Source organism: Rhinopithecus bieti, unplaced genomic scaffold (genome assembly GCF_001698545.2).
Source record: "Rhinopithecus bieti isolate Rb0 unplaced genomic scaffold, ASM169854v2 scaffold_21531, whole genome shotgun sequence".
Classification (NCBI taxonomy): Eukaryota; Metazoa; Chordata; class Mammalia; order Primates; family Cercopithecidae; genus Rhinopithecus; species Rhinopithecus bieti.
The window spans coordinates 565,848-593,208 of record NW_016810386.1 but is presented as its reverse complement, the minus strand read 5'-3'; the positions used below and the strand labels follow the sequence as shown (position 1 = coordinate 593,208).

Sequence of the window (27,361 nt, the reverse complement as noted above, 5' to 3'; positions counted from 1 at the left end):
TTTTTTTTGAGATAGAGTCTCCCTCTGTCACCAGGCTGGAAAGTAGTGGCACAATCCATAGCTCACTGTAACCTCGAATTTCTGGTCTCAAGGGACCCTCCCGAGTAGCTGGGACTGCAAGTGCATACCACCACCTTCTGGCTAATTTTTAAATTTTTTGTAGAGACAGGGTCTTGCTTTGTTGCCTGGGATGGTCTCAAACTCCTGGGCTCAAGTGAGCCTCTCACCTTGACCTCCTAAAGTACTGGGATTTTACAGGCATGAGCCATTGTGACCACTTTAGCTTTCCTTAAACATAGGAAAGAACTCCCCCTTAATCAATTTCATCAAACATGACTGATTTTTGTTTGTTTGTTTTTGAGACAGGGTCTCGCTCTGTCACCCGTGCTGAGTGGGGTGCAGTAATGCAAGCATGGTGCTCAGTGCAGTCTCCTGGGTTCAGGGAATCCTCTGGCCTCAGCCTCCCAAGGAGCTGGGACTACAGACTGGAGCCACCATGCCTGGCTAATTTTTTAATTTTTAGTAGACAGGAGGTCTTCTTATGTTGGCCAAGCTGTTCTAGAACTCCTGGGCTCAAGAGATCCTCCTGCCTTGGCCTCCCAAAGAGTTGGGATTACAGGCATGAGTCGCTGTGCCTGGCCTGACTTTGTTGTGCTTCAAGAGAATAAAACACAGCATAACCTTAATTGTTTGGGGGTCTATTCGATTCCTATGTTATTTATTTATTTTTCTAAAAATATAGATTGGGTCTCTCTATATTGATCAGGCTGGTTTCTTAACTCCTGACCTCAAGGGATCCTCCCATCTCAGCCTCCCAAAGTGTTGGGATTACAGGCATAAGCCACCGCACCCGGCTGACATTATTTAAACACTCTTCTTATTGTCCTTGAATGTCTCCTAATTTCTCCTTGAAGTGTACAGGGAAAATAAAAGAAGCTAGAATTCAAAGCAATCGAAATTCTGTCTGGTTAATAGCTGTTTGATAAAACCTCCACAGGGAACAAATGAAAACTTTTTTTTTTTTTTTTTTTTTGAGACGGAGTTTCGCTCTTGTTGCCCAGACTTGAGTGCAATGGTGCATTCTCAGCTCACCACAACCTCCACCTCCTGGGTTCAAGCAATTCTCCTACCTCAGCCTCCCGAGTACCTGGGATTACAGGCATGTGCAATCACGCTCAGCTAACTTTTTGTGTTTTTAGTAGAGACGGGTTTCTCCATGTTGGTCAGGCTGATCTCGAACTCCTGACCTCAGGCAATCCGCCCGCCTTGGCCTCCCAAAGTGCTGGGATTACAGGCATGAGCCACCACGCCTGGCTTGATTTATTTCTTAAATGGCTTTATTAAACCTGATATAAAGAGATTAATGTCAAATTGGAGCTTGTTATATTCACAGTCGGTGTCAGGTGAAATTGTCATTTGAAGTCAAAGCAACCCTAAATACAGTCAAATATCATGCAAGTGATTTCTAAAATAAACAAAAATGTACTCGGTCACAGAAAGTTTAAAAAGAAAATTGCAGTCTGTAAACTTCAGATTCACTACCTACCTCTCTTGCTCGATGGAGCTGTGCACGCTCAATCCTAGAGATGATATCCTTTACTGAGAATGGGATCTCAAGGTTAGGGAGCACCAAAGGACTAAGGACATTTTGGGGCTCTCTTCTCATGATGGTGGAATCCTTGATGTATTTTTCTGATTCGGGGTCATCGTCTATCTCATTTTTCATTTTGAAAAACATTTCGAAGATGTGGGTGATTTCCTTTTATTTCTTCTTTTTCACAGAATCTACGGAAGTGCTAATAAAGATATCCAGTAGGAAGCTAGGAGAGGTCTTTCCTGCTCCCAGAAGTTGTGGCATATTCTGCTGCTAATTGGTGGCTACCATGATATTGCAGTCCTGTTGATGTCACAATAGACCCATTGTGACATTATCATTGATCAAACATGTAAGGAGTGCTTACTATGTGTAGAGAACTGGTCATTCTATATGCTGCCATGGTAGAAGGGTGAAGGGGGGAAGGAGGGTAGGAAATAATAGACAATAGGAATGCTAAAATAAATAGAAGATATAGCCCTGCTTAAATAACCTTAAAATCTAGATATGTTGGCTGGGCACAGTGGCTCACACCTGTAATCCCAGCACTTTGGGAGGCCGAGGCAGGTGGATCACCAGAGATCGGAGTTTGAGACCAGCCTGACCAACATGGAGAAACTCCTGTCTCTACTAAAAAACAAAATACAAAATCAGCCAGGCGTGGTGGCACATGCCTGTAGTCCCAGCTACTCAGGAGGCTGAGGCAGGAGAATCACTTGAACCTGGGAAGCAGAGGTTGTGGTGAGCCGAGGTCGTGTCATTGCACTCCAGCCTGGGCAACAAGAGTGAAACTGTCTCAGAAAAAAAAAAAAAAAGTCTAGGTGCGTCAAATATAACTGTAATGGAATAAGGGTTACAACTACTTCCTCAGCTGCCCCTTAACTTTTCCTAAACATGTAGTAACTTGGATGATATCATTTGGATGAGGTAACTTGGATGATATTATTTGGATGAGGATCACACTCTTTGCACTGCTTACTCTTTATTCTTTTCTCTTTTTTTTCGAGACAGAGTCTCACTTTATTACCCAGGCTGGAGTACAGTGGCGTGATCTCAGTTCACTGCAACCTCTGCCTCCCAGGTTCAAGAGATTCTTGTGCCTCAGCCTCCCAGATTCTCAGATTCCTCAGCTGGAATTACAGGCACGTGCCACCACACCTGGCTAATTTTTGTTTAATATTTGCTTTAGATATTTTTTAAATTAAAAAAGCATTAGAGAAGGTCGAAGTCGTCTTTGATGTCTCCCAACCCCCGGTTCCTTCCTTCCCCACTGTCCCATTCCAGATGAAATGACAATCATGAATTTTACATATTTGAGTCTATTTTTACATAGTTTTACTACAAGTGTATGTATTTTTTTTTCTTTCTTTTTTTTTTTTTTTGAGACAGAGTCTCACTCTGTTGTCTAGGCTGGAATGTAGTAGCGCAATCTCAGCTCACTGCAACCTCTGCCTCCCAGCCAAGCGATTCTCCTACCTCAGCCTCCTGTGTAGCTGGGATTACAGGCGTGCACCACCACACCTGGCTAATTTTTTTTTTTTTAATGTGAGATGGAGTCTCTCCTGTGGCCCAGGCTGGAGTGCAGCGGCACAATCTCGGCTCACTGCAAGCTCTGCCTCCTGGGTTCACGCCATTCTCCTGCCTCAGCCTCCCGAGTAGCTGGGACTACAGGTGCCCACCACCATGCCCAGCTAATTTTTTTTTGTATTTTTTAGTAGAGATGGGGTTTCACCGTGTTAGTCAGGATGGTCTCGATCTCCTGACCTTGTGATCCACCCGCCTCGGCCTCCCAAAGTGCTGGGACTACAGGCATGAACCACTGTGCTCAGCCTATACCTGGCTAATTTTTTATATTTTTGGTAGAGATGGGGTTTCACTGTGTTGCCAGGCTGGTCTCAAACTCCTCAAGTGATCCACTCACCTCAGTCTCCCAAAGTTTAGTTGTCAGCTAAACTAATTTTGCATTATTGCTTTCTCTCTCACTTGCATCTTTTATGCAGCATGGAATTCATCAGTCAGCAACTAGACATGAAGCCTTTTCTTTGAGACAGAATCTCACTCTTGCCCAGGCTGGAGTGCAGTGTCACGATCCAGGCTCACTGCAAGCTCTGCCTCCCTGGTTCACGCCATTCTCCTGCCTCAGCCTCCCGCGTATCTGGGATTACAGGTGCCCGGCTACTTTTTGGATTTTTAGTAGAAACGGGTTTCACCGTGTTAGCCAGGCTCGTCTTGATCTCCTGACCTCGTGATCTACCCTCTTCAGCCTCCCAAAGTGCTGGGATTACAGGTATGAGCCACCACGCCCGACCATGAAGGCTTCTTAAAGTCAATTTTTAAATCCTGCTTCCCTTTCAATTCGACAAGCATTTGGTGAAACACTATGCAGCTTACATTATCCTACACTGAAGATAGAGTTCAGTGTGAACTCTGATATGATATGATAGAGTTCCTGTGAAGAAACTAAAACCAAAAAGAAAAAGTAAAGATTTAATATAGAATATAATAATCAAGTGCTAATAAGGGACACGAGGAAGAGATCTGTAGGAGCAGAGTCTTTGAGAAAACCTTATGGAGAGAGAAGATTGACAAATGGAGGCAATCCAGATAGGGACTACACCTTGAGCCATGGCTTTGGAGGTGAGTGCTGAGTTTGCATCTCAGGGGGAAAGTAAGGAGATTGGTTTAATCACTGAGATAACCTAATGGGAGTTTACCGAGAACCAGATTAGGGTGGGTCTGAGAGAACAGCTATCAGCAATTTGGTGGTGGAATTAATGTGGTATCTGAGGAGATTCCATTTTCGGCAAAGCAAGGAAGATTTCATGAGATCAGAATGGCAAAGTCTTGAAATCAAGTTAACAGTAGTTTGGTGAAAATGAAACCTTTACTTTAGGAAGATTTTAAAATAATATAATGGAAAATCCATTGGAAAAGATCAAGACATGATTATTTCATATTTATTTATTAATTATTATTATTTTTTAGAGACAGAGTCGCACTCTGTCACCCAGGCTTGAGTGCAGTGCCGTGATCTTGGGTCACTGCAACCTCTGCCTCCTGGGTTCTAGCAATTCTCCTGCTTCAGCCTCCCACATAGCTGGGACTACAGGCACACACTGCCATGCCTGGCTGATTTTTTGTATTTTACTAGAGATGGGGTTTCACCGTGTTGCCCAGGCTGGTCTCAAACTCCTGACCTAAGGCAATCCACCCGCCTCGGCCTCCCAAAGTGCTAGGATTACAGGCATGAGCCACGGCGCCGGGCCAATTTTTATTCATTACCATTATGATTATTATTTTCGAGACAGAGTCTCACTCAGTCGCCCAGGCTGGAGTGCAGTGGCGCAGTGTCGGTTCACTGTTATCTCTGCCTTCTGGGTTCAAGCAATTCTGCCTCAGCCTCCTGAGTAGCTGGGATTATAGGTGTGCACCACCACACCTGGCTAATTTTTGTATTTTTAGTAGAGGTGGGGTTTTACCATGTTAGCCAGGCTGGTCTTGAACTCCTGACCTCAAGTGATCCGCCCACCTCAGCCTTCCAAAGTGCTGGGATTGTAGGTGTGAGCCACCCCTCCCAGCCAATACATGATTATTTCAAAAGATGAGTGTTTGAACTAGGACGTAGAAGTAGGACTGGTAAGGGAGAGACATATTGCTAAAGATAATAAGGAATTTGGACCATCTAACAAATATTATAGATAATTTTAAAAATTTGTTTTTATTGTATTTCGTTTGAATTAATGGCAGAATATCAAAGAAGAGACTATACAGATTAAGTGTTGTTACTAGTATATTAAGTGGAGATACGGGTAACTAATTCAAATGAGCCCAGGGCAAAGTTCTTTAAAGGTGTGTCTAAGGGAAACCCAACCTCCTAGAGGGCTCCTTCAACTGTAAAATGGGGATGATAATAATAGTATTTATTGCATAGAATTGTTTTAAGATCAATTAACATAAAATGCTCAGTATAGTGCCAAGCACAATGTAAGCATTTAAAATACAGTAGCTGCTATTAACGTACTTACTACTATCATAGCTTTTTATAGCTTTTTTTTTTTCTTGCCTTCTTTTCTTCTGCGAGCCACCACTTTTCGGCAGGGTTGGACGTTTGTTCAGCACACGTCGCCAAGGTCGGCTTTAAAAATCAAATCTAGACTGTGAACTATGAAAACTGCGGAATTATCAGTGCCGTGTAGCTATCTGACAAGTGATAAAATGTGTCATTAAGATTTTTACACATCCCCGTGCCACAGAATGGCGTCTCCTGCTAATCGTCCCCCCCGCGACAGATGATAGTACATCCCACACTGTTGCTAGAAAAGATGGTGCAAAAGTTGAGCGCGTCGACGGCTCTCTTTTCTGCCGGAAACAATTTTTCTCTAGACCCGGAAGCAGTTGTTGTTTCAAGGGAGGTGGGACTGGGCGGGTCAGGCCGCAGCGGCTGACGGCGGGGGAGGAGCCGGGTCCACTGCCGGGTGGAGGGGCAAGGCGAGTGTGTCCTTATCCTAGCAATTGGGGCGCGGGCCTGTGAGCCAGTTGGAGTTGCGGCGGCGGGAACGATTGGGCCGAGCAGAGGACGACATGTTGCTTTTCGTGGAGGTGAGTGGATTTGCTAGTTTCGTCCTGCTTTTAGGAGAGCAGGAGTGTAGAGGCGCCGGCCGGTCCCACCGCCATGTGACTTTCCGGGCCGTACACGCCGCGGAACCGGCAGATAGGCTGACACAGCACCTGGGCCGAGCAGGCTTGCAGCTTCCCTCTGCGCGCTCACAACACTCTAGGAAGCTATGGGAGGTGATGCCCTTAGTGGAGAAGAATTGAAGGAGAAGAACGGAGGGCTGGTCTGGTGTGGCGTGAGGTTCAGAGGAAGGGTAAAGTGTCCCATATGGACCTCCTAAAGGAGACGGCATTGGGGGATTAGGGGGCGGAGTCTGAGAGGAGAGGTAATCAGGTGGGCGCGTTCCGGGGGCCGAGCGCGGCCTCGCGGGGCCCTCTGGGAGGGAGGCGAGCAACATGTGGGGCCACGGATGGAGGAAGGTGAAATGCGGTAAGTGTTCTGAAAAGCAAATTGAAAAAGTTCTTTGAGCAACCTCCACCAAATTCTGCCCGGGCCCCGTCCCTAGGTCTCTGGAACGTTCTGTGGGTGAAAGCGAGTTACTTTGAATCGAGAAGCCAGTAGGGTTTGGAAGCCTTGAAAGGCACCGCTTTGACCTTTTGTAAAAGTTACTCAAGCAGCAACTGCGTGATGAAGGGTTGGTTCTATGAACCGATTAAAAGCCCTTTACAAGGAAAATTCCAAGAATGAGAGAAACTTATTCCGGGAAAAGCCGGTTTTTGTAATGTTATTTGAACAATGAGATACTTTTATTACTTAAACTAGAACATCTGCTGTTGGCCTGTTTTAGTTTTCAAGATAGAGTTGGAGACCTGCCTTACAGAAATACAAAATTTAATTTCCCTTCATTCTGTCCTCTTGTATGCAGTAAGCGTCAGCTGACTGCCTGGCTAGTGCTTTGAGTAGATTCCAGATCATATTGTTCTTACATTGTGAAAACGTCAAACCAGCAAAGCTGCAACTTCGCAACTTGGCATTTGTTAGCTATGCCCATAAAAAGAATCTTTTCAATGAGGGAAGGAATTTACAGGTTGTATAATGGGTCTAGGAGCCGGGGCCAGCCTATGGCAGATTTTTTTTTTTCGGGGTTGTGGGAAAATCTTTATTTATTTATTTATTTTTCGACCTTTTTTTTTTTTTTTTTTATACTTTAAGTTCTAGGTTACATGTGCACAACGTGCAGGTTTGTTACATATGTATACACGTGCCATGTTGGTGTGCTGCACCCATTAACTCGTCATTTACATTAGGTATATCTCCTAATGCTATCCCTCCTCCCTCCCCCCGTGGGAAAATCTTAATCCGTAATGTTCCAGCATAAAGTAAATAAATGATTTTACGTTTTTTTTTCTGTTTAACTGACATTGTGTCGCCGATAAGCTTGACATCTTTAAATTAGTTTTTTAAAAGACTGCTACATTAGAGTATATCTAATATTAATAATAAACATCCATTGGAACATCCGGGGAAATCATGAAAAGATTTAAAATTACTGAACTCATTCTGTTTACTGTTGTCTATCCTCATTGTTGTTTTCCTTAGGCAGAATAAGAAATCAGATAGGATTTTAAGACATTGCCGGCCACTTTGTTTTAGGAATGTTATGCTATGTAAATACCACAGGTTTTAAGTATGTGTTTTGCTGAGCGGAAGAAAGATTGTGGAGTTTATATTGACGGGAGCTCCACAATATACTTTTGACTTCCAAATTGATTCCTTTGGCTTTATTAAAATGTAAGTTTTAATAACAGCCCCATTTATTGTTTAAACTAGGTCCTCTCCTGCCTCTAAAGCAATACTTAAAATATTCTACAGATGACAAAACCAAGCCCCAGAAGTTAAAGTAACTTTACTTAGTAAAAGTAAAGTAGTGTAACTGGGATTTAGATCCAGGTGTTGCTGATGTCAAATCATGGACGGGATGTTAGCAGTTCAGGCCTGTGCGACTCCCCAGGTTAGACAAATTCTACCATATCTCTCGCCAAACTATTATTTAAAAGTTGTATCTCCACTAATCATTTTCTTTGTGAATCACTATGTCGTTCTTCATATTCTCATATGAGTTTTATTGAAAATTAGCTGTCTTTAAATATTTGGGGCTGAATGTGTGGTTTTAAAATCAGTGAAAAACAACATGTTGGTCATTTGACGTTTTGTTAACTAGTGTTTGATCCCAGTAACCTCATGATAGAGGAATTATTCTCAGTGAGAGAACCAAAGCTCAGAAGTTAGATATCTAAGGTCATTCACGTGTAAATAATGTGGGGGTTAAAGTCTGAAGTCTGGCTTCTAGAACATAAATTTCTGGCTCCAAAATTATTTTTGCACTTTCCCATAAGTCAAAGGTTCTGAATCTAGGTTTTTGGATGGAATTGAGGAAGTAAGTACCTGAGCTTGGTTGGGGAAAAAAATTTGTTTATTTTCACTAGTTTCTAACTGAAATCTAAATGGAAAAGAAGTGAAAATTCTTTAAATGTTAATGGCAGCAACAGTGTCTGTGACCTTGTCACCAAGACCAATCACTTTTTTTTTTTTTTCCAGGCTGGAGTGCAGTGGCCAGATCTCAGCTCACTGCAAGCTCCGCCTCCCGGGTTTACACCATTCTCCTGCCTCAGCCTCCCGAGTAGCTGGGACTACAAGCGCCCGCCACCTTGCCCGGCTAGTTTTTTGTATTTTTTAGTAGAGACGGGGTTTCACTGTGTTAGCCAGGATGGTCTCTATCTCCTGACCTCGTGATCCGCCCGTCTCGGCCTCCCAAAGTGCTGGGATTACAGGCTTGAGCCACCGCGCCCGGCCGACAAATCACTTTTTAACATATATTACAGTTTTTGCAGATATCTTGAAATATTTATGCTCATTACTTGCTATATGTCAAAAATATTGTTATTTAACATATTGCTATATTAGACATTTTAAAATATTTTGACAACTGCGTTTCAAGATAATTGGTTTACTTTGTGATCCTATATATTTTAGAAATTTAAAAAAACTCTGAGAAGGGATCCATAGATTAATTGGACTACTAAAGAGGTCTGTGTCACAAAAGAGGTTAAGAACTGCTTTACTAAACCAAGTTGCTTATGGATCATCTTTGGCAGGATTAATCTGGGATCCCTGGATCCTCTGCAGTTGTGTTCAATACCTTTTACTAATGTGTATTTTTCTGGAGAGATTCCAGCTTAGCTATCCCACTAGAAGCAGTAGAATAGATAATAGCAATATAACAATAATAACAGTAGTAGTACGTACTTGTACTTTGTGTCAGGAATGTTTGATGTTTTTCTGTATATAGATATTTGTACATCTTAAATCTCAATAGCTCTATGAGGTGTTAGTATCCCCATTTTAGTGATAAGGAAACTAAGGCAGCCAGGCGCAGTGGCTCATGCCTGTAATCCCAGCACTTTGGAAGACCAAGGTGGGCGGTGGATCACCTGAGGTCAGGAGTTTGAGACCAGCCTGGCCAACATGGTGAAACCCCATCTCTACTAAAAATACAAAAAGTAGCCAGATGTGGTGGCACACGCCTGTAATCCCAGCTACTCGGGAGGCTAAGGTAGGAGAATCGCTTGAACCTGGGAGGCAGAGGTTGCAGTGAGCTGAGATGGTGCCACTGTATTCCAGCCTGGACAACAGAGTGAGACTGTCTCAAAAAAAAGAAACTAAGGCACAGAGAATTCAAACTTGCCTAAGTTTACACAGCTAGTGAACATGGAAGCTTGAACTCATCAACCACCTACTTATATTGGAGTAGAATATATTGCAGACAAGGAATCCTATGTAAATAATACTTAGATGCAACTTTTTAAAACCTGGCCTTGGGCCCAATGTGGTGGCATGCGCCTGTAGTCCCAGCTACTCGGGAGGCTGAGGCAGGAGTTTCGGTTGAGTATGGGAGGTGAAAGCTGGAATGAGTTGTGACTCTGCCACGGCATTCCAGGCCAGGTGACAGAGCAAGACCCACTCTGTTGACTTCAGTAGATTATTGGTTTGTTTTATTTTTTTTCCGCTTGAGACTGAGTCTCTCTCTGTCACCCAGGCTAGAGAGTGGCGCAATCTCAGAAACCTCTGTGTCCTGGGATCAAACAGTTTTTTTTTTTTTTTTTTTGAGACTGAGTCTTGCTCTGTTGCCAGGCTGGAGTGCAGTGGCGCAATCTGGGCTCACTGCAACCGCCACCTCCTGGGTTCAAGTGATCCTCCTGCTTCAGCCTCCCGAGTAGCTGGTACTATAGGCGCGTGCCACCATGCCCAACTAATTTTTGTATTTTTAGTAGAGATAGGGTTTCACCATGTTGGCCAGGATGGTCTCTCTTGACCTCATGATTTGCCTACCTCGGCCTCCCCAAGTGCTGGGATTACAGGCGTGAGCGACCGTGCCTGGCGGGTTCAAGCAGTTCTTCTGCCTCAGTCTCCCTAGTAGCTGGGTCTTCAGGCATGCGCTACCATGCCTGGCTAATTTTTTATTTTTTATTTTTAGTAGACATGGGTTTTGCCATGTTGGCAGGGCTGGTCTCGAACAGCTGACCTCAAGTGATCCGCCCTCCTCGGCCTCCTAGAGTGCTGGGATTACAGCCGTGAGCTACAGCACCCGGCCGATTATTGTTTTTTTGTTGTTTGTTTTTTGTTTTTTTTTTTAATCATCTCTGTTCTGAAGGAGAAACAAATAATGTCCCTCTCTGGAAAGAGGTAGAAGTTTGGATGATTCACAGTCATCAGACACGACTTGCGTTAAATTCTTTTACAACAAATTTTTTGTAAGTTTGAAACTGCAGTGTACTACCTTCATCTGAATACTATCAAGTTACTTAAAACTTTTGAGCCCTAAGGAGGCAGATTGTAATTAAAATTTTTTTTTCATTTCTCTCTTTTAAAGTTTTTTTTAATTTTTAATTTTTTCTTTTTTGAGACAGAGTCTCGTTTGCTGCAGCCTCCACCTCCCTGGCTCAAGTGATCCTTCCACTTCAGCCTCCAAAGTAGCTGGGACCATAGGCATGTACCACCATGCCTGGCTAATTTTTTTCGTTTTTGGTATTTTTTTGGAGAGACAGGGTTTTGTTTTTTTGCTCAGGCTGAAATTTTTGTTTAAATTTAAAAAATTAAAACTAGAGGCTGGGAAGGGTGGGTATGCAGTGACTACTAAAATTGTGTTTCTGTCTCTGTTTGAGTTTTCCCCTGAAAATGAAGACAGTTGTCCCTCGGTATCTGTGGGAAATTGGTTCCAGGACCCTCTTTAGATGCCAAAAACCTTGGATGCTCAAGTCTTACATAAAAAGGCGTAGTATTTGCATATAACCTATGCACATCTTCCTGTATATGTTCAATCATCTCGATTATTTATAATATCTGTTACAATGTAAATGCTTTGTAAATAGTTGCTATATTGTATCATTTATAGAGTGATAAGAAAGAAGTCTCTACATGGTCAGTAGAAATGCAGCGATTTTTTTTCCTGAGTATTTTTGATCTGTGATTGATTTCTCCACTGATGGATATGGAACCCATGGATATGGAGGGCCAACTGTACTTATAATTACTTACTTAGGTAGCAGTTAAGTTTCATACACCCTCGGATGCTTTAATAACTCTTAAATAATTAAAACTTTTTTAGGTTGGGTAATGTGGCTCATGCCTGTAATCTCAACAATTTGGGAGGCTGAGGTGGGAGGATAGCTTGAGCCCAGTAGTTCAAGACCAGCCTGGGCAACAAAGTGAGACCCCCCCCACCCCCAACCTCTACAAATTTAAAAAATTAGCCAGGCCTGGTGGCATGTGTTGTGGTCCCAGCTACACTTGAGATGGGAGGATCACTTGAGCCAGGAGATTGAGGTCGCAGTGAGCCATGTTCGTGCCACTGCACTCCAATCTGGGTGACAGAGGGAGACCCTGTCTCAAAAAATTTTTTTAAATTATTATTTTATTTTATTTTTTTAGAGACAGGGTCTCACTGTGTTGTCCAGGCTGGAGTACAGTGGCTATTCACAGGTATAGTCATGGCATACCATAGCCTCAAATTCCTGGGCTCAAGCAATCTGGTCTCAGCCTCCTGAGTAGCTGGGACTACAGGCTCATGCCACCAGGTAAAAGTATTTTTAATTGTGAAGTACATATTACATAAAAAGTATCATCTAACAGTTTTTTGGTTGTTTTTTTTTTTTTTTTTTTTTTTTTGAGATGGAGTCTTGCTCTGTCGCCCAGGCTGGAGTGCAGTGGCCGGATCTCAGCTCACTGCAAGCTCCGCCTCCCGGGTTTACGCCATTCTCCTGCCTCAGCCTTCCGAGTAGCTGGGACTACAGGCGCCACCACCTCGCCTGGCTAGTTTTTGTATTTTTTAGTAGAGACGGGGTTTCACCGTGTTTGCCAGGATGGTCTTGAACTCCTGACCTCGTGATCCGCCCATCTCGGCCTCCCAAAGTACTGGGATTACAGGCTTGAGCCACCGCGCCCGGCCAGTTTTTTGGTTTTGTTTGTTTTTGTTTTTTGAGAGGGAGTCTTGCTGTGTTGCTCCAGGCTGGAGTGCAGTTGCACGATTTTGACTCACTGCAATGTCTGCCTCCTGGGTTCAAATGATTCTCTAACCTCAGCCTCCCCAGTAGCTGGGACTACGGACGTGCGCCACCATACCAACTCATTTTTGTATTTTTAGTAGAGACAAGGTTTCGCCATTTTGGCCAGGCTGGTCTCAAACTCCTAGTTGATCCACCCGCCTCAGCCTCCCAAAGTGCTGGGATTACAGGCTTGAGCCACTGCGCTCGGCCCTTCTTAACAGTTTTTTTGTTTGTTTTTTTGAGACGGAGTCTTGCTCTGTTGCCCAGGCTGGAATGCAGTGGCGTGATCTCGGCTCACTGCAACCTCCGCCTCCTTGATTCAAGCGATTCTTCTGCCTCAGCCTCTGGAGTAGCTGAGACTACAGGAGCATACCACCATGCCCAGCTATTTTTTGTATTTTTAGTAGAGAAGGAGTTCCACCATATTGGCCAGGCTGGTCTCGAACTCCTGACCTTGTGATGTGTCCTCCTCGGCCTCCCAAAGTACTGGGATTGCAGGCGTGGGCCACTGCGTCTGGCCGAAGCTTTGTTTTCTTTAATGTTTAATATTTGAGGTATAGGTTTCCAATCTTTAAAACATTGTAAATGTTCTGTATTATAAACCATGATTTTCTGTAATGGTTTTAGAATCTTGAGTTCAAATGTATGACCTGAGGCAGGTGACATAGCTTCTCTGAACCTCAAGTTCTTATGTATAATTTGAGAATACTGATGTCTTCTGATAGTTAGGTTGTGTTAACTTCTGATAGTTATGTTGTGTTAAATCATGCCATGATTTAATCCTCAAAACCAACTATATTGTGATATAAATTATTGGTGGCTTCCAAACACCTCCAAAATTTGTGCTTTATATAGTAAATATTTTTGGAGAGCTTATTGAACGACATGATAGTAGCACTGATGATTGCAAAAATTACTGTGAGATAGCACTAATTTAAGAGAAGTATAACTTCTAAGTTTTCGTCTCAGCCTTGTTACTAACTTACTCTGATTTAGGGCAAGCCAAACAATTTAATTATTTAAAGTTTTTTTTATAGTTGGAGAGTATACTTTTGGTTGGGCAAATATAAGTTTTAAAAGAGGAATGAAGATGGCAGTATGTTAAAATACACATTTACATGCAGGATTTAAAGGAATACAGCTGGGTGGGCTGGCTCGCACCTGTAATCCCAGAACTTTGGGAGACCGACGCAAGTGGATCGCTTGAGGCCAGGAGTTTGAGACCAGCCTGGCCAACATGGTGAAACCCCATGTCTACTAAAAGTACAAAAATTATCTGGGCATGTGTCTGTAGTCCTAGGTACTCGGGAGGCTGAGGCACACCCTGAAGCAGAGGTTGCAGTGAGCCGAGATCATGTCACTGCACTCCAGCCTGAGTGACAGTGAGACTGTCTCAAAAAACTGAAAATTAAAGGAATACAAATGTTAAAATGCAAATAGGTACTTTACATTTACTCTTTTGAAAAAAATTCTAATGTAAAAGTGTAAGTAAATGTAAGAATAAGAGCCATCTAAATATGTACTCATCTTTCCTGTCTTACCTGTGTCATTGTCCCATCACTTGAACCAATCTTTGGTTCACAGAATATGTCTACTGTTTCTAAATGACGGGCTCTAAACCGAAGACAGAAGAGTAGATGAATATTATTAGGGGTAGGATGTGAACTGCATTCATAAATGCCAAACTCCAGGGGTGAGTTAAGTTCTATTGGGTTTGTATGTTATTGAGAGAAGAGAAAAGGATTTTCTGCTTTTTTTTTTTTTTTTTAGATGGAGTTTCTCTCTTGTTGCCCAGGCTGGAGTGCAGTGGCTCACCACAAACTCTGCCTCCCGGGTTCACGCGATTCTCCTGCCTCAGCCTTCCTGAGCCTTCCTGAGTAGATGGGCATTACAGGCATGTGCCACCATGCCCAGCTAATTTTGTATTTTTAGTGGAGATGGGGATTCTCCATGTTGGTCAGGCTGGTCTCGAAGTCCCGACCTCAGGTGATCTGCCCTCCTCAACAGCCTTCCAAAGTGCTGGGATTACAGGCGTGAGCCACCGCACCTGGCGAGAAAAGGATTTTCTCGTCAGGGTAGAAAAGTCTGCAGTAATGCAGGGTTTGTGTAACAAATAGTTCGATAGTGTTTCATACTACTAACTAGCAGGTAAGATGATCTTACCGGCCATTTTGCCCTGGAAGGTCACAGCATATGCCTATTTTCTGGGACAGATGTTTTACCTTTTTTCCTTCTCAAAAGTATTCTGGTTTGTATAATAACTTGTATATTTTCAGAAGAGATTAGAGGTTTACTGTGTGCTCATTGGCAAGCCTTTCCTTCTATACTAATAAAGTAATATAACGCACATAAGTGGGTGCTGAAATATTTGTCTTATTGGGTATGGCAAGCTGGGCAGGGTGGCTTATACCTGTAATCCCAGCACTTTGGGAGGCTGAGGTGGAAGGATAGCTTGAGTCCAGGAGTTCAAGACCAGTCTGGGCAACATAGTGACATCCCATGTCTTAAAAATTAAAAAATATATATATATTGGCTGTGGGAAATGTAAATTTATAGGGCAGAAAGTTGCAGTTGAGCATGATAATGAAAATAGGATTATTTTTGCCTTTTGAGTTGGAGGAAGAAAAAAAATAGTAGGGCAGTGACTGAGTAAAATTAAGATACATTTATATACAAGGTTGCATAAAAGATTTTTTTTATTTTTCTTTGACCAGCAGGCAAGAAGAAAACAATGTCTAGAAACATGGACTCTGGGACCAGCCTGCCTGGGTCTAAATCTCTGCTGAGACTGAGCCACTTTTTGTTTACCTACCTTCCTTCTGTTTCCTTGAGAATGGCCAGGAGGTGGAGGTTACCGTGAGCCGACATTGTGCGCTGCACTCCCACCTGGACGACATAGCAAGACTCTGTCTCAAAAAAGAAAAAAACAAACAAAGAAAAAAAAATTATTGTTTTTTGAGATGGCGTTTCGCTCTTGTTGCCCAGGCTGGAGTGCAATGGCGCGATCTTGGCTCACCACAACCTCCGCCTCCCGGGTTCAAACGATTCTCTTGCCTCAGCCTCCCGAGTAGCTGGGATTACAGACATGCACCACCATACCTGGCTAATTTTGTATTTTTAGTAGAGACGGGGTTTCTCCCCGTTGGTCAGGCTGGTCTTGAATTCCCGACCTCAGGTCATCTGCCTACCTCAGCCTCCCAAACTGCTGGGATTACAGGTGTGAGCCACCATGCCCAGCAAAGAAAAAAAAAAGAACTATTTTGATATTTAATATTGATGTTTGAGGTTGAGGTATATTTAAGTTCGTTTGTGTAGTTAGCCATTAGCTTTATCAGCTGACTAATTGAAGTTATGGCTCAGTATTTTCAGGATTAAATAGTAAATGTTAGGTACCTTTTTTTTGTTTGTTTTGTTTTGTTTTTTTTTTTTTGAGACGGAGTCTCGCTGTGTCGCCCAGGCTGGGGTGCAGTGGCGTAATCTCCGCTCACTGCAAGCTCCGCCGCCTCCCAGGTTAACACCATTCTCCTGCCTCAGCCTCCGTAGGAGCTGGGACTACAGGCGCCCGCCACCACACCCGGCTAATTTTTTTGTATTTTCAGTAGAGACGGGGTTTCACCATGCTTGCCAGGATGGTCTCAATCTCCTGACCTCGTGATCCGCCTGCCTCGGCCTCCCAAAGTGCTGGGATTACAGGTGTGAGCCACCGTGCCGGGCCGGTACCTTTTTTTAATGGAGACAGGGTCTTGCTATGATGGCTAGGCTGGTTTCGAACTCCTGGCCTCAAACGATCCTCCCATTTTGGCCTTCCAAAGTGCTGGGATTACAGGTGTGAGCCACAACAACACCCAGTCTGTTAGACATCTTTTAATGGATAATTCTTTATCTTTTTTTTTTTTTTTTTTTTTTTTTTGAGACAGTCTCGCTCTGTCGCCCAGGGTAGAGTGCAGTGGTGCGATGTCGGCTCACTGCAACCTCCCCCTCCTGGGTTCACGACATTCTCCTGCCTCAGCTTCCCAAGTAGCTGGCATTACAGGCACCCACCACCACACCTGGTTATTTTTTGTATTTTTAGTAGAGACGGGGGTTTCACCATGTTAGCCAGGATGGTCTCGATCTCCTGACCTTGTGATCCACCCGCCTCAGCCTCCCAGAGTGCTGGGATTACAGGGGTGAGCCACCGTACCTGTCCTAGAATTCTTAATCTTTAATGAAAAGATTCATGAATCTCATGTTGAACTTTCTAGGGAGAAATTTGTAACTTTGATTATATTTTCAGAGCAATTTGTGACCCCCAAAAGGTTAAGTGTCACTAATCTATGGTGGCATCAGCTTCTTTTGATGAATGACAGATGCCATATGATTGAGATAGTGGGAATTTTAGGATATAAATCTTGTCTTTTCCGCTGGTACTAGAGTACCAGTAATAATACTGATGATAATATTGATGAATAAACTTCAGATTTTCTTTCACAATAGAGGGCAAGTGAATTCTGATTTTTGACAACTTGGAGAGGTTGGTGGAAACAACTTAGGGTGGTCCAGTTTCCTTGCTGTTCAAAGTGTTATCTGTAGATAGCAGCAAGCTCCTTTAACCCAGGAATTTGTTAGAATAAAAGCTGGTTTGTTACAGTAGAAACTCTACCCCTGAATTACTGAATCAGTCTGCGTTTTATCAGGATCCCTAGTTGATTCTTTTTTTTTGAAGATAGTAACTTGTTCTCTCCTTCAGGCTGAAGTGCAGTGGCGTGATCTTGGCTTACTGCAACCTCTGCCTCCCGGGTTCAAGTGATTCTCATCCTCTGCCTCCTGAGTAGCTGGGATTACAGGCACCCACCACCACACCTGGCTAATTTTTGTATTTTTTAAATTTTTTATTTATTTTTTGAGATGGATTTTTGCTCTGTTGCCTAGGCTGGAGTGCAGTGGCACAATCTCAGCTCACTGCAACCCCTGCTTCCCGGGTTCAAGTGATTTTCATGCCTCCCGAGTAGCTGTGATTACAGACGTGCACCACCAACCCCATCTAGTAGAGATGGGGTTTTACCATGTTGGCCTGGCTGGTCTTGAACTCCTAAACTCGGGTGATTCGCCTGCTGAGTGCTGGCATTACAGATGTAAACCACTGAGCCCAGCCTGGGGACCCTAGTTGTCATCCGGTGGCTGTTTTCTATATTCATTTCTTTCTTTTCTTTTTAATTTTTGAGACGGGAGTCTCACTCTGTTGCCCAAGCTGGAGTGCAGTGGCGTGATCTTGGCTCACTGCAGCCTCTGCTCCCCGGGTTCAAGTGATTCTCCTGCCTCAGTGTCCCAAGTAGCTGGGGCTACAGGCGCATGCCATCATGCCCACCTAATTATTATATTTTTAGTAGAGACAGGGTTTCACCATGTTGGCCAGACTGGTCTTGAACTCCTGACGACCTCAGGTGATCCACCCGCCTTGGCCTTCCAAAGTACAGGGATTACAGGCATGAGCTACCGTGCCCAGCCCTTAGACTCCTTAGGTTTAAATCCTGGTTTTATCTTAATAGCTGTGTAACTTTGGGCACATTACTTTACCTTGAAGTAAAGTAACTTTTTCCTTATCTGTAAAATGTGGATGATAATAGGACTTAACTGAAATTGTTATGAAGATGAATTAAATGTTCCATAAATGTTATTACTATTCTCTGAATGAGTGAAGAATTCCCACTTTAATTTTCATTTTACTTTTGTAAAATAGCCCTAAGCATTTTCTGGTAGGATTCTGAAGTTACTTTGGAAGAAATTACAGGTGTTTTTTTTTGTTTTATTAAGTACTTGTAACTTAGTAGTAGCCCTCTCAGTATTGGAGATGTAAAAATTGAACCTGGATGATTGATCTGTCATGGGGCAAAATACATTTAATCAATTTATACATTTTATTTCTGTTTTACAGCATTTATGGGGTTAAGTGGCATGGGATTTCTGTTTCTGATAGTAAATAGGTAAGTAAAACAAAAGGTTATGTATGTCCAAAGGGATGGTTTTACCATATTTATGGTGATTTTCTTCCTAACTCTTGGTTCTGTTACCTTAGTCTGTAATTTCTTAGGACAGGAAGATATCATTTTCACAAGAAGTTAATGGTTCTCTTTTTTCCTTTCATTTTTCTCTCTCTGAAGGTAGAATTTAGCATTAAATGGGACAATAATCAGGACTGCCTTTGGCTTATTTGGGTATGACATATTGCTTAGAAATGAGGGTGGTGATTGAACCATCAGTTTTACAGATAGTTTATTTTTATTTATTTATTTATTTATTTATTTTGTTTTTGAGACAGAGTTTTGTTCTTGTTGCCCAGGCTGGAGTGCAATCTTGTCTTACTGCAACCTCTGCCTCCCAGGTTCAAGCAATTCTCCTGCCTCGGCCTCCCAAGTAACTGGGATTATAGGCATGTGCCACCACACCCAGCTAATTTTGTATTATTAGTAGAGACGTGGTTTCTCCTTGTTGGTTACGCTGGTCTCGAACTCCTGACCTCAGTTGATCTGCCTGCCTCAGCCTCCCAAAGTGCTGGGATTAGAGGCGTGAGCCACCATGCCTAGCCTACAGATAGTTTAGATCTTTTTGTTGAATATCTATGTGCTGGCATATTATGTATATGTTGGCAGATAGTTTAGCATGCATTTGGACAATTTACATCGTTTAGTAGATATTTATACAACTGTGTAATCTCAAGGGCTTCTAATCCTGTGGAAGTGAGCAAGATTTTGATGGCAGTCTAAACTGTGGTGAGAAGATGAATAAAACTTGGCTATTGGCTGGATGTAGTGGCTCACGCCTGTAATCCCAGCACTTTGGAGGCCGAGGCGGGTGGATCACAATGTCAGGAGTTTGAGACCAGCGTGACCAACATGGTGAAACCGCGTCTCTACTGAAAATACAAAAATTAGCCGGACGTGGTGGTGGGCGCCTGTGATCCCAGCTACTCAGGAGGCTGAGGCGGAGACTCGCTTGACCCCACGAGGCGGAGGTTGCAATGAGCTGAGATCATGCCACTGCACTCCAGCCTGGTCGACAGAGTGAGACTCCGTCCCCAAAAAAAAAAAAAAATTTAATGGCTATCTAGAATCTAAATGAAAAGATAGATTTTATTCTAGCTAAACTGACTTAGGGGCTGCCAGCCATCGGTGAACTTATTAGCATGCAAAAAGACATCACTTTGGAGATTGTAAGAATTTAAGTTGTGTATGGATGCTATCATACACAACTAAAATATACTGTAAAATATTTATTTTACAGTATCACAGATAGTGAATATTTCCCATACTTTCTAAACATTTTTCTCCATTTTCAAAACTTTTAAAGATAATTCAATCTTGCCTTGTTCAGGGATATGTCTTGAGGGATGTGTCATGGATTTCATTATGTGAACATCAGAAAATATTTATACAAATCTAGATGGTATAGCCTACTACACACCTAGGCTATATGGTATGGCCATTATAATCTTGTGGGACCACTGTTGCACATGCAGTTTGTGCTTGATCAAGATGTCATTAATGCAGCACATGACTGTAATTATAGATTCATGAAGTTGCAAAACAGTGTACAATGTGGTCCTGTGAAGTCGTTGCTCGGTTTCTCATTGTAGTAGTACCTTCCATAACTATAATATGGTATAATGAGCAGCAAATTAACATTGATACAGTCCACAGAACTTACTCAGATTTTAACAGTTTTCCGTACAATCTGGTTTTAAGGATCTGGTATATTCTATTTTATGGATGAACTACAGTTCACCTCTATGGTTGGATGTGTGTAAAATTAGTGTGGTAAACATCCTTGCACTTAACATGTTTTTGTATATCTCAGTTTCTTGCGAGTAAATCTGACAAGTACAATTTTTGGATCAAAATTGTGTATTTAAGGGTTTTAATAAACATTGCCAATTCTTCAGAAGAGTTATACAAATTATAGCAATGAACTGATTTTTCCTTTTCATGCTTATCAAAATAGTATTGAATCTGGGCCATTGTATAGGGTAAAAATGATATTTTATGATAATCTGTTCCAGTCTGTCCTTTGCACATTTTCCCTGTTCGGCAAACAATCTTGGTAATTTGTAATTCTGTTGTTTAACGGTGTGGTAACCTTTCAGGTCTTTTCTGGTTTTGTTGTTGTTGCTGTTGTTGTGTTGTTCTGTTGAGACAGTGTCTTGCTCTGTCATTCAGGCTGGAGTGCAGTGGCATGATCTTGGCTTATTGCAACCTCCTCCCATTCTCAAGCCATCCTCTTGTCTCAGCTTTCTGGGTACCTGGAACTAGAGGTGTATGCTGCCATGCCTGGCTAATTCTTGTGATTTTGTAAAGACAGGGTTTCACCATCTCTACAGTGATTTTGTTTGTTAATACAAATGGTAATATAAAGTGCTTTTTTTTTGCAGCTTTACTTTTTTCACTGAACAATATGCATTGGAACAATTTCCATGTTGGTGAATGTGTCCTATTTTGGTTTTCTTAAACTTTTATAGCATTCCACATTAAGAGATAGACCATATTTAACTATTCACCTATAGGTGGACATTTAGGTGGTGTTCAGTTTTTCACTTGTGGGTTCAATACTGCACTATACAACCTTTTATATGTCTTCTTGTGTGCATCAGTGGCTTTTAAAATGTATAGTGTTGGCCGGGTACAATGGCTCATGCCTGTAATCCCAGCACTTCGGGAGGCTGAAGCAGGCAGATCACGGGGTCAGGAGTTCAAGACCAGTCTGACCAATGTTGTGAAACCCTGTGTCTACTAAAAGTAAAATATTAGCCGAGCGTGGTGGCGCATACCTGTAATCCGAGCTACTCAGGAGGCTGAGGCAGGAGAATCGCTGAGGCTGAGGTGGAGGTTGCAGTGAGCCAAGATCGCGCCATTGCACACCAACCTGGGCAACAGAGCGAGAGATCTGTCTCAAAAAAAAAAAAATAAATGAATAAAATAAAATGTGTAGTCTTAACTAGGCTGGTGAAAGATGTAAATATGCCCGGAAGTACTGCTTGTCTTTATGCCATAGACCTTACACTTTGAGTATTCTTGGCACCATTAATTATCAGGGAGACATCAGATTTTGGGGTAGCGTACTGCTGAATGGAATGTATTTATTAATTATTTTGATCAGTTATTAAATATTTAATGAAATAGTGTACCCCATCAGGAGAAAATGTTTTTGAGCATAGTCCTCCAATATTTGGATATTTATAAATTAATTATATATGACATACTTTGTAAAATATTAGCTTTAGTCTCTTATTGTGAATATTTGTCATGTCAGAAGCCTTCCAATTTTTGGTTATATGTCTACATTTGCAAAATTGCCCATGTTATGGGTCAGGCCTCCTCAGTATGTGTACTAGTGAAAACTTCAATTCCCAGCTTCTCCCTTTTTTTTTTTTTTTTGAGACGGGCTCACTTTGTCACCCCGGCTGGAGTACAGTGTCACGATCTTGGCTCACTGTAATCTCCACCTCCCAGGTGCAAGCGATCCTCCTGTCTCAGCTCTCCAACTGGCTGGGACTACAGGTGTGTGCCACCATGCCCAGCTAATTCTTGCATTTTTTTTTTTTTTGTAGTAATGGGGTTTTGCCATATGGCCCATGGTGGTCTCAAACTAAGCTCAAGTGATCCACTCGCCTTGGACTCCCAAAGTGTTAGGATTATAGGTGTGAGCCACCGCCCCCACCCTCCATGTTTTCTTGGATGCAGGCATGTGATCTGCAGACACACTCGGATGACTTCTCTTTGAAAGTACACAATGTAAGGAAGTGAAGGTTCTATTTATAACTTCCATTTTGCAGTTAGGAATGGCAGCAGGATTGGTCAGCTTTAAGTGGAGGTAATAGTTGCAGATTGAGTTCCTAATAGAGATGTGGCTTTGGTGCTGGCAGTAGTAAAGGTTATAATGGATTTGAATCTTGTTATTTAATGCCTGGTGGTGACAGGGATAGTGGTTTCCTCACCAGATCTTGTGCAACATTATTTTGGGTGCTATTATCTTTGCATCTGTTTTTTCACCCCTCCTAGTGACAATTGGAGTACTGACACTCTCCTTTTTAAAGGAGAGTGTCCTTTAATAAGGAGAGTGTCCACTGCACCTTTCAGATGACCGAGTGCAGTGGGTCAACACCTGTAATCCCAGCACTTTGGTTTGGAGGCTAAGGTGGGTGAATCACTTAAGCTTGTGAGATTGAGACCAGCCTGGGCAACATGGTGAAATCCCATCTCTACTAACAACAACAACAACAACAAAGAAATTAGCTGGGCATGGTGGCACGTGCCTGTGGTCCTAGCTACTCAATAGGCTGAGGTTGGAGGATCACTAGAACCTGGGAGGCAGAGGCTGCAGTGGGCCAAGATCACACCACTGCACTCTAGCCTAGGCCCCAGAGTGAGACCCCATCTCAAAAAATAACTACCTTTCAGTCTGGGCATGGTGGTACATGCCTGTAATCCCAGCACTTTGGGAGGCCGAGGCAGGCTGAGAGATTGAAATCAGGAATTCAAGGCCAGCCTGCACAACATGGTGAAATCCTGTCTACAAAAAGTACAAAAATTTACCAGATGTGGTGGCATGTGGCTGTAGCTTGGGAGGCTGAGGTGGAAGTATCGGTTGATCCTGGGAGGTTGAAGCTGCAGTGAGCTGAAGTGCCACTGTATTCCAGCCTGGGCAAAAGAGTGAGACCCTGTTTCAAAAATAAAACAAAACCCTTCTGCTTAATTTAGCCAGAGTGGATGTGAATAATGATTGATTGTTTAAAAACTTTGATGAGGTACTTTTGGTACAGCAAGCACTTTTTGCATGTATTTATAGTGGCAAATATGAAAGTGTCTTGCTTTTGAAAATTGCTAGTTATGCTGGGTGTGGTGTCTCACACCTATAATCCCAGCACTTTGGGAGGCTGAGGTGGGTGGATCACAAGGTCAGGAGTTCAAGATCAGCCTGGCCAAGATGGTGAAACTCCATCTCTACTAAAAATACAAAAAATTAGCTGGGTATGGTGGTGGGCGCTTGTAATCGCAGCTACTTGGGAGGCTGAGGCAGAGAATTGCTTGAATCCAGGAGGTGGAGGATACAGTGAGCTGAGATCGCGTCACTGCACTCCAGCCTGGGCGGCACAGCAAAACTCTTGTCTGAAAAAAAAAAAAAGAAAGAAAAAAGAAAATTGCTACTTATAAGTTCTTAAGTAGTACTTTGATACTTCTCCTGGTAGGGCTGTTTGAAAACCGGTTGGTTTCCTCCCTGAGCTGCTTAGGATATGAGGAAGTTGTGAATTAACATCTCTAATCCAAGATGTTGCTATAGTTATTCATGGTGCTACTTCAAAGATGCTTTAGCTCCCCACGTAAGGGTTGTTATCTTGTTACTGGTTTTGCTATTGTAAAAGCTTCTAGCAGCCATGAAACTGAAAGCCAGGAAGCACTACGTAGCAAAAGACTTCTGTTTTAATTAATTAATTAATTAATTTATATTTTGAGATGGAGTCTCACTCTGTTACCCAGGCTGGAGTGCAGTGGCACAGTCTTGGGTCAGTGTAGCCTCTGCCTCCAGGTTTAAGTGATTCTTCTGCCTCAGCCTCCCAAGTGGCTGGGACTACAGCCACACGCTAACATGCCTGGCTCATTTTTTTCTTCTCTTTTTGAGACGGAGTTTCAATCGTGTTGCCTAGGCTGGAGTGTAATGGTGTGATCTTGGTTCACTGCAACCTCCGCCTCCTGGATTCAAGCGATTCGCCTGCCTCAGCCTCCCAAGTAGCTGGGATTACAGGTACCCACCACCACGCCTGGCTAATTTTTGTATTTTTATTTATTCTATTTTTTTTTTTGAGACGGAGTCTCTCTCTGTCGCCCAGGCTGGAGTGCAGTGGCCAGATCTCAGCTCACTGCAAGCTCCGCCTCCCGGGTTCACGCCATTCTCCTGCCTCAGCCTCCCGAGTAGCTGGGACTTACAGGCGCCCGCCACCCTCGCCCTGCTAGTTTTTTTTTTTTTTTTTTTCTTTCTATTTTTTTAGTAGAGACACGTTTCCACCACTGGTTAAGCCCAGGATGGCTCTCGATCACACTGCGACCTTGTGATTCTGCCCGTCTCCGGCCTCCAAAGTCTGGGAATTACAAGCTTGAGCCACCCGTGCCTGCTAATTTTTGTAATTTTCTTAGTTTTAGTAGAGACGGGGTTTCACCACACTGGCCAGGCTGGCTTGAACTCCTGACCTCAGATGATCCACCTGCCTTGGTCTCCCAAAGTGTTGGGGATTACAGGTGTGAGCCACCGTGCCCGACCTAATTTTTGTATTTTTATTGAAGAGTGTCAGTGTTTCACCACGTTGGCCAGGCTGGTCTCGAACTCCTGACCTCAAGTGGGTCCATCAACCTTCGCCTCCCAAAGTGCTGAGATTACAGGCGTGAGTCACTGTGCCTGGCCTAGGCGTTATATTCTTAAAGATAGAGAAGCAGAATGATTACGTAATGATTGGGTGGCAGAATGAAGTTAATTTTTTTTCTGTTATACCATAATTGTCTCAGTTTTTGGAATTACTCTTTAATTTAGCTTTAAGAAAAAACACCGGTATTATTTTCTTGAAATATAATGAGCAAGCTATTCTGAGAATACCTCATGGCTCTTTTCAGTCTTTACCTCCTGGACTCAAGTGATCCTCTTGCCTCAGGCTCTCAAATAGCTGGGACTGTAGGCATGTGCCACCACGCCTGGCTAATTTTTTAAGTATTTTGTAGAGACAGGATTTTGCCATGTTGCCCAGGCTGGTCTCGAACTCCTGAGCTCAAGCAATTTGCCTGCCTCAGCCTCCCATAGTGCTGGGATTAAAGGCATGAGTCACCATGCCTGGCCCTTTTTGTTTTGTTTTTTGAGACAGTCCCGCTTTGTCATCCAGGCTGTGGTACAATGGTGTGATCTTAGCTCACTATAGCCTCAGTCTCCCAAACTCAAACAATCCTCCAGCCTTAGCCTCCCAAGTAACTGGAACTATAGATGTATACCATGACCGGCTAAGTTTTTAATCTTTTTTGTAGAGATGGGGTCTTCCTATGTCGCTAAACTGGACTTGAACTTCTGGTTTCAAGCAATCCTCCCGTCTTGGCCCCTGAAAGTGCTGGGATGACAAGTGTCAGCCATTGCTAATTCAACACATAGAAAGTTTTTTTAAAGCAGAGATTTAAGCTGGTAAAAAAGCAAATGAGGCTGGACATGGTGGTTTATGCCTGTAGCCCCAGCACTTTGGGAGGCTGATGCATGAGGATCACTGTAGCCTAGGCATTCAAGACCAGCCTAGGCAACATGGCAAAATCCCGTCTCTGTAAAAAATACAAAAAAATTAGCTGGGCATGGTGTCATGCACCTGTAATCCCAGGTACTTGGGAGGTTGAGAAGTTGGAGGATTGCTTCAGCTTGGAGGTTGGGGCTGCAGTGAGCCTTGATGGTGCCACTGTACTCTAGCCTGGGCAACAGAGTGAGACCCTGTCTTAAAAAAGGTAGGAAAAAAAAAACAAACTTTCCCAGAGAAAAGCACACTTGACAGTTTTAGCCTTGGCTCTGGGTTGGTGCAGGAGAAGTCTTTGATGATTCTAACCACAGATCCTCTTTGATACCAGAGTATTGCTAGATTTTGCACTACCTATTATTTCCAAAAAACTCCAGTTAAAAATTTAGATCTAGTCCGGATTGGTAGTCTTCCTAGCAGACGTCTAGCAGAAGTAAAATCATCTCCTTTAGAGCCAGTTTAGGCCTGTTGTGTTGGGTCATACCTATAATCCCAGCACTTTCGGAGGCCACGGTGAGATGATCCTTTGAGACCAGGAGTTCAAGACTGGCTAGACAACATAGCCACACCCCATCTCAACAAAAACAAAAACAACCTATCCACGTGGTGGCTCAAACCTGTAGTCCTAGCTGGTCACCAGGCTGAGGTGGGATGATTGCTTGAGCCCAGGAGTTTGAGACTGCAGTGAGCTGTGATCATGCCCCTGCGCTCCAGCCTGGGCAACAGAGTCAGACCCTGTCTAAAAAAAGCCCATGTAGGCCGGGCGCGCTGGCTCACGCCTGTAATCCTGGCACTTCAGGAGGCTGAGGCGGGCGGATCGTGAGGTCAGGAGATCGAGACTTCCCTGGCTAACATGGTGAAACCCCGTCTCTACTAAAAATACAAAAAACTAGCCAGGCGCGGTGGCAGGCGCCTGTAGTCCCAGCTACTAGGGAGGCTGAGGCAGGAGAATGGCGTGAACCCGGGAGGCGGAGCTTGCAGTGAGCCGAGATCGCGCCACTGCACTCCAGTCTGGGCGACAGAGCGAGACTCCATCTCAAAAAAAAAAAAAAAAAAAAAAGCCCATGTAAACGTAATCTTTGATAAAATTATTACAAAGTTCTAAGAAAAATGGCCTTACAGTGTAAAATTATGAAGCATGTAAGTCATTAGGATCATGATTTAGCAGAAAAAACAAGTCACAAAATTAAGCCCTCAAAATTACAAATATTGGAATTATCATCAAGTGTAGACTACACAATTAAAATGTTTGATATGCTTAAAAGAAGAAAAAAGATGGGCCAGAAACAAAAAAGTTGATCAGATAGATTTGAGGAAAGAGCTAAAAG

At 43.1% G+C, this 27,361-nt stretch overlaps 2 protein-coding genes across 2 annotated transcripts in view; one reads left to right on the top strand and one right to left on the bottom strand.

Moving 5' to 3' along the window:
• The window catches only part of FAM186A (family with sequence similarity 186 member A), a 70,924-nt gene extending 69,095 nt beyond the window's left edge, over nucleotides 1-1,829 (bottom strand). Inside the window, exon 1 of the mRNA XM_017891736.1 lies at nucleotides 1,547-1,829. Coding sequence (XP_017747225.1) covers nucleotides 1,547-1,738 — 192 coding nt within the window. The 5' untranslated portion in view covers nucleotides 1,739-1,829. The remainder of the gene's footprint in view (nucleotides 1-1,546) is intronic.
• A 4,194-nt stretch (nucleotides 1,830-6,023) lies between these two features.
• The window catches only part of LARP4 (La ribonucleoprotein 4), a 64,114-nt gene continuing 42,776 nt past the window's right edge, over nucleotides 6,024-27,361 (top strand). The window contains exon 1 of the mRNA XM_017891759.1: nucleotides 6,024-6,193. Within this exon, the coding sequence (XP_017747248.1) occupies nucleotides 6,176-6,193 (18 nt within the window). The 5' untranslated portion in view covers nucleotides 6,024-6,175. The remainder of the gene's footprint in view (nucleotides 6,194-27,361) is intronic.